General features: G+C 43.4%; 2 protein-coding genes across 3 annotated transcripts in view; one reads left to right on the top strand and one right to left on the bottom strand.

Moving 5' to 3' along the window:
- Positions 1 to 613: 613 nt before the first annotated feature.
- On the top strand, positions 614 to 3,034 carry TMEM81 (transmembrane protein 81). Its single transcript, XM_035124115.3, has one exon. The coding sequence runs from the start codon at positions 2,096 to 2,098 to the stop codon at positions 2,885 to 2,887; it is 792 nt and encodes a 263-aa protein (XP_034980006.2). The 5' UTR covers positions 614 to 2,095; the 3' UTR covers positions 2,888 to 3,034.
- Positions 3,035 to 9,621: 6,587 nt separating this feature from the next.
- Positions 9,622 to 13,619, bottom strand: part of CNTN2 (contactin 2) — a 63,871-nt gene continuing 59,873 nt past the window's right edge. For both annotated transcript variants that reach the window (XM_088674301.1, XM_035123934.3), the window contains exon 23: positions 9,622 to 11,859. In XM_088674301.1, coding sequence (XP_088530427.1) covers positions 11,750 to 11,859 — 110 coding nt within the window. In that variant the 3' untranslated portion in view covers positions 9,622 to 11,749. The remainder of the gene's footprint in view (positions 11,860 to 13,619) is intronic.

The following is a 13,619-nucleotide window of genomic DNA, read 5'->3' as shown; positions in this document are numbered from 1 at the left end:
CTACATGAATCATGTTTTTCCCTTCGCTCTCCAGCCCACCCCGCCCATTTTGTGTGTGTGTGGAGAGCAGGTCTTTTAGGAACTTCCATGACCCAGATTTTATTTCAGCTAGTAATAAATTTATTACCTGCCCTTCACCAGCAGCTCCCAGAATTAATTCAGAATGAGAAATAGTTAAAACATGTCACAAGAATAATAAAAATAAATAAATGCACACCCTATTTATACATCCTGCAGATGATTATGATATGGATGCAATATTTTGGGAATTTGCCCTTAGAACCCTAGGGACAAATCAGCTAGGTTCCTGGTTCAGTATAGTCTTCTTAATATCACCTTTACAATACACTATGCTAGTATGAATGTAATGGTTTGGCATTGCTGGCATGATGCTACAGTTGGAACAGCTGGTTTGTGACATCACAATTTGATAACTGCATCGGCATTGCAGAGGCATGAATGACTGAATGAACACTGAAGAAAAGAGCAGGGTTCAGATCCTTCTCTCTTAATGGTTAGTTTGGAAAAATGGTAAACTTGTCTGATGTTCCTCATGTGCAGCGCTGCTTATACCCTGCAAATACGAAGCTAATATTTGTAATTTCTTGTAGTTTGGTAGTATTTTCAATTTGAATCCACAATGCACAAGTCACTGTTGCGTAAGTATCGCTTATTGTTTTGCCTGCTTTCTGTGGTACCAGATTTACGAGTGGGTGGGTAGAGCAAGATTATTGGTAGAATTTGGGCTTAGTGCAAGGTAGCCATCAAACTCCATCCTGGTTCTGGCGTCATACATCTATAATAGTTGAGTCGTCGTCGTCGTCCCCCACTGCATTTACTGAGATGCCCTCAAACCCCACCCCACCCCAGGCAGGTCTGCTATAGCAATCTGTGCAGTTGGAGAACATTTCTTTTCATACAGAAGGTCCTCAGCTAGCAGGACTAGAGAGCGATTGACAAGCCAGAGCAGTGTGCTAAATGAACTAAGAGTTTTATTCAGTGTATAGCAGCTTCATACTTTCCTATGGTTTGTGATGTCCGGAAAACTATAGCATAGTAAAGACTGGAGACCTCAAATCAAAATTCCAGGGCAGGCCTCTTGTTGGAGTTCACTTCTGCTGAAAGTTTGTTTAGGAACTGCAATAATTGTGCTCCTACTATACTCTTCCTGAAGTATCTTTTACACCCATCTACCATCACAGGTCATAAAATCTGTACAGTATTGGTAAAGTAGCAGTAACATTGAAACTGCCCCCTGGTTTTGTCTGTCTTTAAGGCAGGTATGTTAAAATGATAAACACTGTTGTAATGGCAAGTCTGATGCAGATTTTTTTACATTGCCAGAAAACCCAAATTTAGCTCTGATGGTCTAATCATGTATTAAGGCAGTAAAGAGATACCAGTTGAGGGATCCAGGGAGTTTTTTTATTTACTTGTTGTGCTTCTGCTGTCATTTTTCAGAGAAAGCACCTGATATTGAGTGACTCAGTATTGGTTTTGGACTGTGGTGAAAGTACCATAAAGCTGTGAGGCTGCAATCCAATACATACGGTATATTAGCAGATGTGAAGTCGCTGTGGCTCTCCAGATGTTTCTGGACTCCCAATTCCTATAAACCCAGCCGGCAAAACAAAAGATTGGTGATGACAGGAATTATAGTCCAATAACAGCTTGGAGGGCTACAGCTGTCCCAGCTCTGGGCTCTAGGATTGCAGCCATAATTAATTTACTAAGTTCTGCCGATTTGTTGATTGTGCTAAGCTTTTTTTATGTGATGTGATTGTGCTAGGGAGGCTGTGTCTGCCTGAACAGGATGCCACCCAGAGATGGACTTAACAAAGCATGGCATAGCGCTGTGCTACTAATTGCACCTTCCTGCTTAACTTCACTTGCCTTTTGAATAAGTTTCTTTCCCTTGGCAGGATGCCACCTGGCTGCTCTTTGCATTCCGAGAATGTCTTACGGCTGGGGAGCGGGTTCAGGAAAAGGCATCTGTTTCACACCACAGAAACATTTGTGATATTTTAACAAAGGATGATACTCAGGAGGTCATATAACGAGGCCGCCAAATGGATTGCAAAAGGACTCTCCAAGTATGATGGCTGCAGAATCTGGCCTGGCCCTGGGCACGTTAGCATTTGCTTTCTTCGTACCACTGTCGGTGGCTTCTCAGGCGGTGACCATTCCCGACGCCCTGATAACGGCTTCGGGAAGAGTTGTAGTCAGTTCCACAAGCTGCAGCGTCACCTGTGGGCTGGGTTACAAGGAAGAAGAGTCATGTGAGATTAGGCCTGATGGGAAAAGGAGAGGCTGCACCCGACGGAAGGTGGACTGTTTGAACAGTTGGATCTGTGGGATGCGACACTTCACCGCCCTCGTGGGCAGGCCGTTCGAGATCAGCTGCCTATCCACTGCGGAGATAGGTCCCGACACCCAGAGCTTCAGCTACACATGGAGGCTGGCCCGAGGCATCATCACGACAGACGATACTCTCTTTGCCCCTTTCAAGAATCCTGGCTTTGTCATTAAGCTTTACCCTGCTGAGGAATACGATGCGGGGACGTACAGGTGCGATGTGCAGTTCATGAAAAACTACAAGGTTGTCAAGAGAATCTACTTTGGACTTCGCGTGATCCCCGGTGACATGGTAGATCTGAAATTTGACAACTCCTTAACCCTGGAACAGCAATCGGAAAGTGAAAATAACCAACAGAACACCACCAGCATGGCTGCCCAGGGTCGGTGGAGCTCTTGGCGCCAGAGGGCTGTGTTTGTGTTTCTGGTTGGCATTGGAAGCGGCTTGGTGCTCGGGGCTGTGCTGCACAGCCTTCTCTACTGTGTCCTGTGCCCCAACCACCATGAAAATGACGAAGGTGATGAGGAATGAGATGTGCTGCTTTTTAGACTTGCTATATTAGTTTGCTCCTGTACATCGCAATTTCACTCTGTTAATCTTATCACTTCAGGCTTATGAAGATCATTTGGTGACGTTAATCATAAACATAGTTCCATTTGATTTATTAAAAAATTCTATCCTGTGCCTTAATGTTCAGGGGGCCACATAACGATGATGGGTGGTGCCAGAGGGAAAAGTGGGTAGGACAAAGGATGAGACTCTTACAGTAAGCTGCATTCCAGCTATGAAAAAGCCAGGTTTCTACACTTGCCCACATAACACACCATAATGCAGGAGGTATCAGAGTTCATGGACATATGCCATGCAGGAAAAAGCACTTGAGGAGGACACTGGGGAGGGGGCATGCCAAGGGCTGTGGCCTAGATAGAGTCCAAAGGACCAAATAGTGAGGATTAGAGAGCCACACATGACCTTCAAGTTTGAGGTTCCCAACCGCTGGTTTGAAGCCAAAACCTCTGAAAGGTAGTGCAAAATCTGGGAATCAGTAACAGCTAGTGGGTTCCATGGCAAATGTACGTGATTTGCCTGAGCCTTGGTGGGTAAGCAGTTGGCTTTCTCTTGGGAATAAGATCTGAGAATTTGATGGATGTTCCTTTCCTGTAAGGTGGGTTCCTTGGCCAAATTCATGACAGGTTCTTTCTATGACAGGTGGGCCTCAGTGTGACGGGGAGCTAAGTGGCCCAGACATGCAGACAATGACACCTTAAAAGGGAAAAACCTAATGTTTTCTTCTTCCTATTGGCTCCCACAAATCTGACAATTTTGATTTCTTGAAGTTTCTCATTTTTCCAGTCTTTTCGGTGTTAGCTGGCAGGTTTTTTAAAAAAGCTCTCATGAAAATTCTGTATGGTTTCCATGCAAATTTCTTAAGATATACACATATTTGCTAACAAATTTCCCTAATAGCATGCATTGAATGTTATTTTTCACTAAACTAATGTGTTTCTATGCACAGGTTCTCCTCTGCACACATTTTTTGCACACGTTATTTGGTTGGAAAACTCCCAACACAAAATTCAAAGAAGTCCAAATTTCAGAGAGGAGCTGTGCTTTTGTTTGGATGTTTTGGGAAGTGTGAATCAGGTAGGTTCACAATAAAATCCCAGCCAAACTTCTCCTTCCATCCCTCCCAGCATAGTTCATACAATTTGAACCACCTTCCCTCCCTTGAAGGCATAATTGAGATTTAGGGGAGCACTGCACCCCCTGAAAAAAAATGCATAGTGTATCTATCCTCCATGCATTTGCACAATTTCCCATGGTTGCCATCTCAGAGATTTCCCCAGCATTTCAATACAGGATGGTATATTTGCCAGGGTGGGTGCTGGCTATGTTTCAGCTTAACAAAGACCCCACCCCCACTCTTACCCTGATTGCCTTCCTTTGTCCAGCTGGTGGGGATATCAGCACTGTCTTATTTTTTTCTGGCTCACACTTCCAACCTCTTGCTCAAATCATTCCCAACTTCTGGTTGTAAGAAATACACGTTTGAAAATAAGTCACAATGGAGATGTTCACTGAAGTCTTTTTGAAGATCTTTATTTAAGAACTGCGTGCTACTGTAGCCAATAAGTAACATTAATCATAATCTGTTTACAATGCTTGGGGGCTTTTTTAGTTGTTCTTTTTTCCTTTCTTTAAAAAAATAGTGTACAACAAAATTACTGAGAATGTACTTGCTTCACCCCCATTTCCTGTACAATGAAATTGGAATAGAAGCGGCAAAGGAGAGTTCTTGAAGATAGTGTAAGGTTTTCAAGTTAAGTGCAAGGGAAGCCAGACCCCAGATTAGTGATTAGGCAAAGCCAGAAGAAAAAATGTCTTCCAAGGGTGGCCAATGTGGTCCCCTTGCTTGATGTTGTGAACTGCAACTCTCATCAAACACCCAGGGCCATTGGCAGCAGTGCTGGTTGGGTTTGCTGAGGGCAGAAATCCACATCTAGAGGCCACCACATGGGCTGCCCCTGCTGTATCAAAAGCTTGGAAGTCCACATCAGTTGTGTCATTGCGATGTGGCTTTGGTGAGCTCCACTGCAATCTATAGAGTAGGGGTGGCCAACAAGGTGCCTGCCAGATGATGTTAGACTCCAGCTCCCATCATCCCCAGCAAGCTTGACCAGTGGTTAGAAATGACAGGAGTTGTAGTCCTATACACCTGGAGAATGCTAGCTTGGGGGAGGCCACAGACTACATTCAGCTTGTGTTAAGTTAATGGCCATGTTACCTGGAATGGGCACATCCAGCCCTCTCCATACATGGCCTTAGGAATGAGTGAATGACCATGTGCTGTTGCAGTCACCTTAGGCCACTGGGTTGCTTCGAAAAAGAAAGCAGGAATCTTTCCAAACAAAACCATACCATGCATACCACATAACACATCAATGATACATCCCTGACCTTGCTTGACCTTCATGCTCAAATCAGATGGAGAAAACCCTACTACCATCAGTGGATGAAAGCAGTGAAAGGCAGGCAGGCAAAACACATTATTTGTGAAAAATAAAAATGCCGGTCTAAGTGTAGATAAAAACAATGAAAATGAAAAACTGTGTGGATCATGCCTTAGTGAATTACTGTATTTAGCAGTCAGACTAATCAAACCATGCTGTGTAATGGACACAGCTATAATAGGGAAGATATGTATATAGATATATCTTGGACTATATGAAGGGGAAAGTTATATATATCTTGGACTATATGAAGGGGAAAGTTGTATTGTATTCTGGTATTCAATTCCTAACAGCCTTGATTCAGGGAATCACAACTGCAAGAGGAGGATACAGAACTGCGGCAGCATTCAGGAAGCTGTTCCCTGCACACCCACAATGTGACCAGCACTGATTTCCCACTAGGTGACTGGCAGGAGGGGCACCTGGCTTGGGCTGATGAGAGTTGGAGTCTAATAACACCTAGAGGGTCAACAGGCTTCCCACTGCTGGAACGATCCTTGGCATTACTAGTGATGCCAAGCTGCATGGGGAAAACCTCTGCAGATTTTTCAATGTCATGGGGAAATGCTTAAGGGTGGGCAGGCTTCAGTTTTGCAGGATCCACTTTTTGGATTGGGAGTGAAAGGAGCAAAGGACATACACTTGCAGTTTGCTCGGAAGCATATATGTTCCAGATGGGAGCTTCAGGACTAAATAAAATATATTAAAATGAAAGCAGCAATACGAAAACCCACAAATTCACACCTGAATAGAAGCTCATAGATGACAGTTTGGGGAACCCCTGATCTAGCTGCAATCTTTTCACTGTAAAGTAAGCCAGCATTATTGCAGGTATAGACTGAGAGCAGACCACCTAAGGCAGGCATCCCCAAACTGCGGCCCTCCAGATGTTTTGGCGTACAACTTCCATGATCCCTAGCTAAGAGGACCAGTGGTCAGGGGTGATGGGAAATGTAGTCCAAAACATCTGGAGGGCCGAAGTTTGGGGATGCTTGACCTAAGGCAACACAATGAGTTAATGACAGATATTTGATTCAAGCCAGGGACTTAATAGGTCACTATTTACTGTTTACCCCCAGCTCTCTGGGAGCCAGAAATCTTTGCCAATCTAGGTAAAGGACCCCTGGACAGTTAAGTCCAGTCAAAGGTGACTATGGGGTTGCAGTGCTCATCTTGCTTTCAGGCCAGGGGAGCCGGCGTTTATCCACAGACAGTTTTCCGAGTCATGCGGCCAGCATGACTAAACCGCTTCTGGAGCAACAGAACACTGTGACAGAAACCAGAGCGCACAAAAATGCCGTTTAACTTCCCTCTGCAGTGGTACCTATTTATCTACTTGCACTGGCGTGCTTTCAAACTTCTAGGTTGGCAGAAGCAGAGCAATGGGAGCTCACCCGTCACGGGGATTTGAACCGCCGACCTTCCAATTGGCAAGCCCAAGAGGCTCAGTGGTTTAGACCACAGCGCTACCCGTGTCCCAATCTACTGCAAGTCCTCAAGACAGCTACCAGTAGATGCTGCTCTACCGTCAACTTGCCTGAAAACACTGATACAGTATAAAACCTGAATGTGTACTGCAGTTTTATTTATACATGGTAAGTTGGGGTATGAATGTAAATGTAACAAAAAGAATATATTTCAATGCATGAGAAGAAATAACACAAATTCCAAAACAAATGCACATATAAATATACAAACATACATACATACACACGTAATTTCACAGGGCTATTGATCATACATCCTAATTGTGTCTCACTTTTATATTTTAAAATACTGCTTTATTTTAAACAGCAAGTCTGAAGTCTAGAGTGACACTCATGGAAAAAAGTCAACTGGTATCCTTTCCATTCAATGTGCCACAGGTGAATTTTGCCAGTAATATGCCAGGGATGCAGTTCAGAATGAAGATACCTGATCTGAGCCCCACCTGAGCCCAAGGAAATGTTAACATTTGCAAAGTGTCTCTGGCACGCCCAGTTCTATCCCATTCTATGCACATTACATAAACTATAACAAATTGTTTCATTAGCACAGCTATAGGCATGAAGTTCTCCACAGGGTTCAGCCTCGTTTGAAGCCGAGCGGAATTGGAAGTATTCTAGACTGCATGCTAGAATACAACAAGGGTGTCTTTTTTGCTTCTCTGGAGAAATTCCCTCATTCTAAAATATAGCCTACCAAAACACATTGATGCACCACACAAATGCCTACCTTGCATGCTTTTAGATAAGGGTATGAAACACTCTTATATGGCCCACGCAGGGGCATGGCCTGCTTCTCCCTTTTTGCCTGTGTGGAACAAAATCTCCTACTTGCCTTTTTATACACCCTGACTCGAGTTTGCGCACTGCTGTCAAAATACTCCTTCAGGTCAACAGAAGGGAAGAACTGCAAAAAACAATATATGCAACTGAAAAGTACAATAACATTTTCATAGCAATTTGGAGCCCTCAAAGTGCTTCTTGTACATGATCTCAGAGGTCCTTACAAATCATCCTGAAAGGCAAATCAGTATTATTATCACACCCCCTATTGCAGATGAGGCACTGAGGTTGAGTGATAGCGGCTGGTCTAAGGCCACCTACTGCATCCATGGCAGAGGCAAGCTGTGAATCAAGGAACTCCTGGTTTACAGGTCATGTCTCTTAGCCAATCACAATGCTATGTTAGCTCCCAAAGAAATAGCTTCCAGCTAGAGATAGGCAGATCTGTCTATTTCTGTCAGTTTCTCACATGTTCGTTCACAAATCTATCGTTTCCTGCTTTATCAATCTGCAATTTATTGAAAATCAATACAGAAATTTATATTTAAATATCATTTAAATATGTATTTTTATTAAAAAAATCATATTTAAATATGTATTTTATATCAATGTGTGCATTTCTAAATCTATTTTATCCTTAAAAAACACATATTGTTTTTAACACATTTTGGTATGTATTTCGGGCTGAGAAGTGCAAAATCGAAGGTTGGCTATGGTCCAATCCACGTATTAGGCAATGTATTAGCCTGGGAGATGCAAATAAGGTCAGTCTGCTGAAAAATGTGCTCTTTCATCCCCACTTCCAACACTCCAGTGCAGGCTGGAGGATACCTTCAACACTTTCTTCTGTCAAGATAAATATATTGTTTTGAAAAAAGGCAGCTTGATTTGGCACCCACCCACCCCTTAGATGGAGGAGAGAAGGAGAGAACAACCAAGGGTGTCCCTGGGAAAGAGCAGAAGAGGGATGAGATACAACTAGCTTAACACCAAGGTGGAACTCCTTGGCCAAGGAGGTGGGGCACAGGCCCCGACTGGATTCATAGACCTTAGAGAAGGAAAAATGCCTTTTCATGCCCTTGAAAAGAGACAAGGCTGCACCCCATCAAACTCAACAAAGATGTACAAGATGTATCCCACCAGCAGCCATTTTTAACAGAATGCAAATGTAAAACTATTGACACTGCACTTATACACAATGCTAGTAAAGTTACTCTACAGTTTTTAGGTTTTCCACATTACCAAAGTGGAGCAGACCATGTTGAGGGGGTGGTACAAGACCACTGGAAAACAGGCTTCTGCGCCCTTTTCAGTTTGCATCTTGCTTAAGCATCAAAATATCAAGGCTCAGTTTTTCAAACACCCAGCTGAGCCGTCATCACTTGGCCCTCACTGCCCAGTTTGTCAGGAGAACTCGGCATGCTGGGTGAACACTTCTTTTTCCATCCCCCGTTATGTTACCTCTCACTGTTTAGGACAGGTATGGTGAACCTGTGGCCCTCCAGATGTGGATGGACGTCAACTCCCATCACCTGTAATCAGCATGGCCAATGGCCAGGGATGATGGTAGTCCAGCAGCATCTGGAGAACCAAAGATACTCTGAACGCTGCCACCAGTATTTAATTTCTGAAAGAGCAAAATGGTGGAACTCAAGCTTGCCTGGAACCTGCACCCTCTAATCAGATCCCAATCCGTGGCTATCTAGAGGAGAGATTAAGGTATGCTGCACATTTTCAAAGGCAACTTGGTTTGACCACTTGATAGGTTCCTGGTCCAAGCTCTAGCTTAATTTAAGCTTAGAATACCACAATGTGTTGTGCAGAGATAACTCACACCTGATGCTTCTGTGTAACTACAAGTGACATATCTTGAGTAGAGTAGCCACAGTTCAATGGCAGACCAAATGCAGGTGGTCCCTGGTTCATTTCCCAGTATCTAGTCACAAACAATTTGGGAACGAACTTTGCTTCATATGCTGGAGAGATTCTCTTAATGCCAACAAAACCTTTTAATGCCAACCAATCTACCCCAAACAAGAAATATGCCAAGCCTTCAATAAAAATAAACAAGAACTCTAAAATTCACATAAAATATACAAAGCATAGCTATACTGTAACTTGCATTTGAACAACAGAAGAGCTCCCATCAGATGTAACTATGGGAAGAATCCAAAAAGGGAAGCTAGCACATAATTTCAGACTAACATTTCTTTAAAAAAAACGTAAATTGTGGAGGACAATTCACATTCTACATAAGTACCTTAGGATTGGAGCAGACACACAAAAAATTAGACCTGTAACAAAACTTTTCTTTTTCTAGCTTTCTCCTTCGAAGGTGAGTGAAGTACCTGTATTTCTGTATTTAACCCCTTATTAGAGCTGATAACAGCTTGGGGGGAATTTTGATTGGGAGACGTCGCCAGAGTTAATCACCACCTCTCCCAGCCAATGGAGTACCTACAGGGGTTGCTATCCACATCCATTCAACACTGTGAAATGTGAAGAACACCATCACCAAGGGGAAAAACAAGCCATTTGTGCATGTTTAAGATCGGAAGAAGTTGTCCAATAGCTAAAAGAAGCAACTCCTGCACCTTAAACATTTCCATTTAGAGACAAAATCTGTGGGCTCAGTTGTAGTAGTAGTAGTAGTAGCAACAGCAGCAGCAGTAGTAATATACCCCACCCATCTGGCTGGGTAGCCCCAGTAAGCATCTGTCCTATTTTCTGAGTTCAGGAAAGTACGAGGGTGTTTTATAGTGCGTAACAGGATTCCTACACTAATCTTATTGGTTCGTTCTTACAAGCTGTTTGGGGAGCTGAAGTTCCCCCCTTCCTTAGTCTATGAAAGATGTAAAGCACACTAAGAGAGATCAACAAGCTAAGCACAAACATTAAATCACCGAAGAACGTTCTGAGAAACAAAATATGTCTGTCAGCATTCTTATGTCTCAGTTCAGGCGCTCGATTGAGCTACTGTTCAGTTCTGACAGTGATCAGAGGCATAACATTTCCAAAAATTTATTGGTTTGGCAACCACACATGACCTGAGAACTTTCCTACAGGTGGAAAGGCATGACGACTGAATAGACTGAATTTGCTCTCAGGTCCAAGGCAGGTTAATGAAAGTTTGGGCAGATGATATTATTATGTAAAAATGGAAAGCGGCTTCTGAGGTAACCACCTCCCGTCTACCACATTCAAATGACCTTTTAGACAGACCCTGAACCTTTCCTTCCTGACATAAAAGCTCCTCTGGTATCTGTTTTTCTTCAGAACACCTAGTGAAGTGGGGCAGGGGGAGGAGAAGGAGAAGGAAAGAAAACCAAAGGAAAATGCAAGAACTGGTAAATGCATGTGTGTTGCGCCAAGTGTGGTAAAGCACCGAAGATTACAAGCAACACATACTGGGTGGAAGCCACATGGCAAGGCAACTGTAATGTTTTTGGTTCCACCCGTGAGCCTCAATTTTCTACTTTTGGCAACCCATTCACAAAGCTCTGCTTGCTTCTTCTAAAGTCTGGGGTGCAAAATGCTTGTCCATCACCATTAGCTTTATCCACTTCAGTTGGCTGCCATGGAAGGCAGTGATTAGGCTAATGCTGCCACTCAGTGAGTTCTCCTTCATCTTTGAACCCAAGAGTCGTCAGTTCAACACTGGTTGGAATGATACAGAGCATGCTCGTCACTTTGAAAACCTCTCCCCCAAAAGATACTGCGTTTATTCTGTAATTTTTTTAAAAAAAGAAAGAAAACAAGGTTCAAGATTGAGTTTTAAGAGTCTGTTTCCTTCTGTACATGGCTTTGTAAGGCAGAAGAATCTACTGAATACAGTAATATGAGACAGCCAGTTTCCAGAATTCATATGAAATTCATCCTTTTGTTTCTTCAGTTAAAAAAACCACCACTGACTGATTAAAGACTCGCGTCTTGTATGAAATATTCTATTTTCTAAAAAAAGAAAAAGGAAGAAAAGAGTATATATATTTTTTCCTCTTGAGTTCTTTTCTACTACTAGTTGTAGTAGAAACTTGTACTCCCAATGGTCAGTTGTTGATTTGCTCTCTGGCTTGATGAGGAGGAATCCAACATCTCTCTTTAACAGGGGCTGGTTATCAGAGCTCCAAGCAACCCATTAGTGCAGACAGAATTAGTGAGTACATCAGAGCAACCACGTTATTTGTCACTGGATGGTCAGCAGAATTTTGCACCATCATACTGGTCCCTGTAAGAAAGAAACAATGCTGCTGAGTTGCAAAAACACAAGTAAAAAGGCCCTTTGTTTTGAACAAACAGAAGCTTCAGAATTTCCTGAAGTGTTTGTTCTGTATTTTCCATTGTATGCTACGCTACAGGGGAAGGAGAAGGCAAAGCGCTGGCTCGGCAAGAGTCAGCATTGCTTCAGTACTGGAACAAACTCTAGATTCCAGAACCAGTGGGGGCAGATTCTGGGAGCCTGGAGATCAATGCAATGCATGATATATTTCTGAAGCATGGCTTGGGGTCTGTGTGTTCAATGAATGCTGCACCCTATGTGCATTCTGACGTATGTGTGGCGCTTGCCTATGCTTGCATGCACATACCTGCCGTGACCACTCATGTGCTGCCAGCCATGCTTCTGAAAGAGGCTCATGTGGTTTGTCCTTTAACTGTCCCTGTTATGGCTTTGGATTGGCTGCTGGGGTCCTGACAATATAGCTAAGCACCCAGGCCTATTCCAAACACCCCACTGATGGCAAAAGGTTTTTGAAATGGTGGAAGCCTATTGTGCAAATGCTTATGTACCTAGAGACATGTCAAGGGTACTTCAATCACCTGCAGTTCCCAGCTTCCCTCCCTATTCCGCCCATTAAATTCCCAGCTCCTCCTGTTACATGAAGGTTTTGCAGATGTTTCTCAGTTTGCCCTTGACTCCCAGTTTATCCCTCTCAGTCCTTGTCCCACTGCAGATCTTTCTCTCCCTTTTACATAAGAGAAGTGCTCATGATAAGATAGGCAAGTTGAAGGATGCCCAACTTTTACTTACATAAGTGAAACAAAGGCAAGCCAGGAGAGAAGTATTCTAAAATACAAGCCATTTATATTGGAATGTATTTGCGCACAGAGTTTTGTTGATCTAGTCATTCAATTAGTGCATCACTTAATTGATCACTCAATTGCTTGTGTTGCCATACATTTCACAATATTATTGATTTACTGATGAAGAGCTACTGTTTCACTCTGTTCTTCTCCAAGTATTTTTTTTGTTTGTTTTGTTCTTAACCAAACCAAACACTGGCATGATTATTTTCTGACTTTGTTCCAGAAACCTTTTTGAGTGTGCAGCTGATGTAACAGCCCTGCTTCTGTGTGCATAAAGGTAAAGGTACCCCTGACCATTAGGTCCAGTCATGGATGACTCTGGGGTTGCGGCGCTCATCTCGCGTTACTCACTGAGGGAGCCGGCGTTTGTCCGCAGACAGTTTTTCCAAGTCATGTGGCCAGCATGACTAAGCTGCTTCTGGCAAACCAGAGCAGAGCACGGAAATACTGTTTACCTTCCCGCCGGAGCGGTACCTATTTATCTAGATTTCGAACTGCTTTCGAACTGCTAGGTGGGCAGGAGCTGGGACCGAACAACAGGAGCTCACCCCATCGCTGGGATTCGAACTGCCAACCTTCCGATTGGCAAGCCCTAGGCTCAGACCACAGCGCCACCCGCGTCCCTGTTCTGTGTGCATATGTCAGCCACTATACAGTAACTGGATTTCTTAGGAGTTTGCTTACCTCTTCAAAATGAATTTGAGACAACTAAGCTTGAGTTTAAGGGCTTACTGTTCTACCCAGTGCTTTTTTCTGGTGGTATTCAATGGTACACAGTACCACCATCTTTTATTGGGAAGGAGGAAGGAGGGCTCTTGGAGCCTGTCACAGCATTGAACCTCCTTCTCTAACCTGGGCAAATGCTTCTTGGACTTTGGGAAGGAGGTTCAAGGGTCTGACAGG

The sequence above is a fragment of the Zootoca vivipara genome, chromosome 7 (genome assembly GCF_965207765.1).
Source record: "Zootoca vivipara chromosome 7, rZooViv2.hap1.1, whole genome shotgun sequence".
In the NCBI taxonomy this organism is placed as follows: Eukaryota; Metazoa; Chordata; class Lepidosauria; order Squamata; family Lacertidae; genus Zootoca; species Zootoca vivipara.
This window is presented reverse-complemented; position numbering and strand designations above follow the sequence as displayed.

Coding starts and splice junctions, on each gene's coding strand:
- TMEM81 (XM_035124115.3), top strand. CDS start 2,096: ATGATGGCTGCAGAATCTGGCCTGGCCCTGGGCACGTTAGCATTTGCT.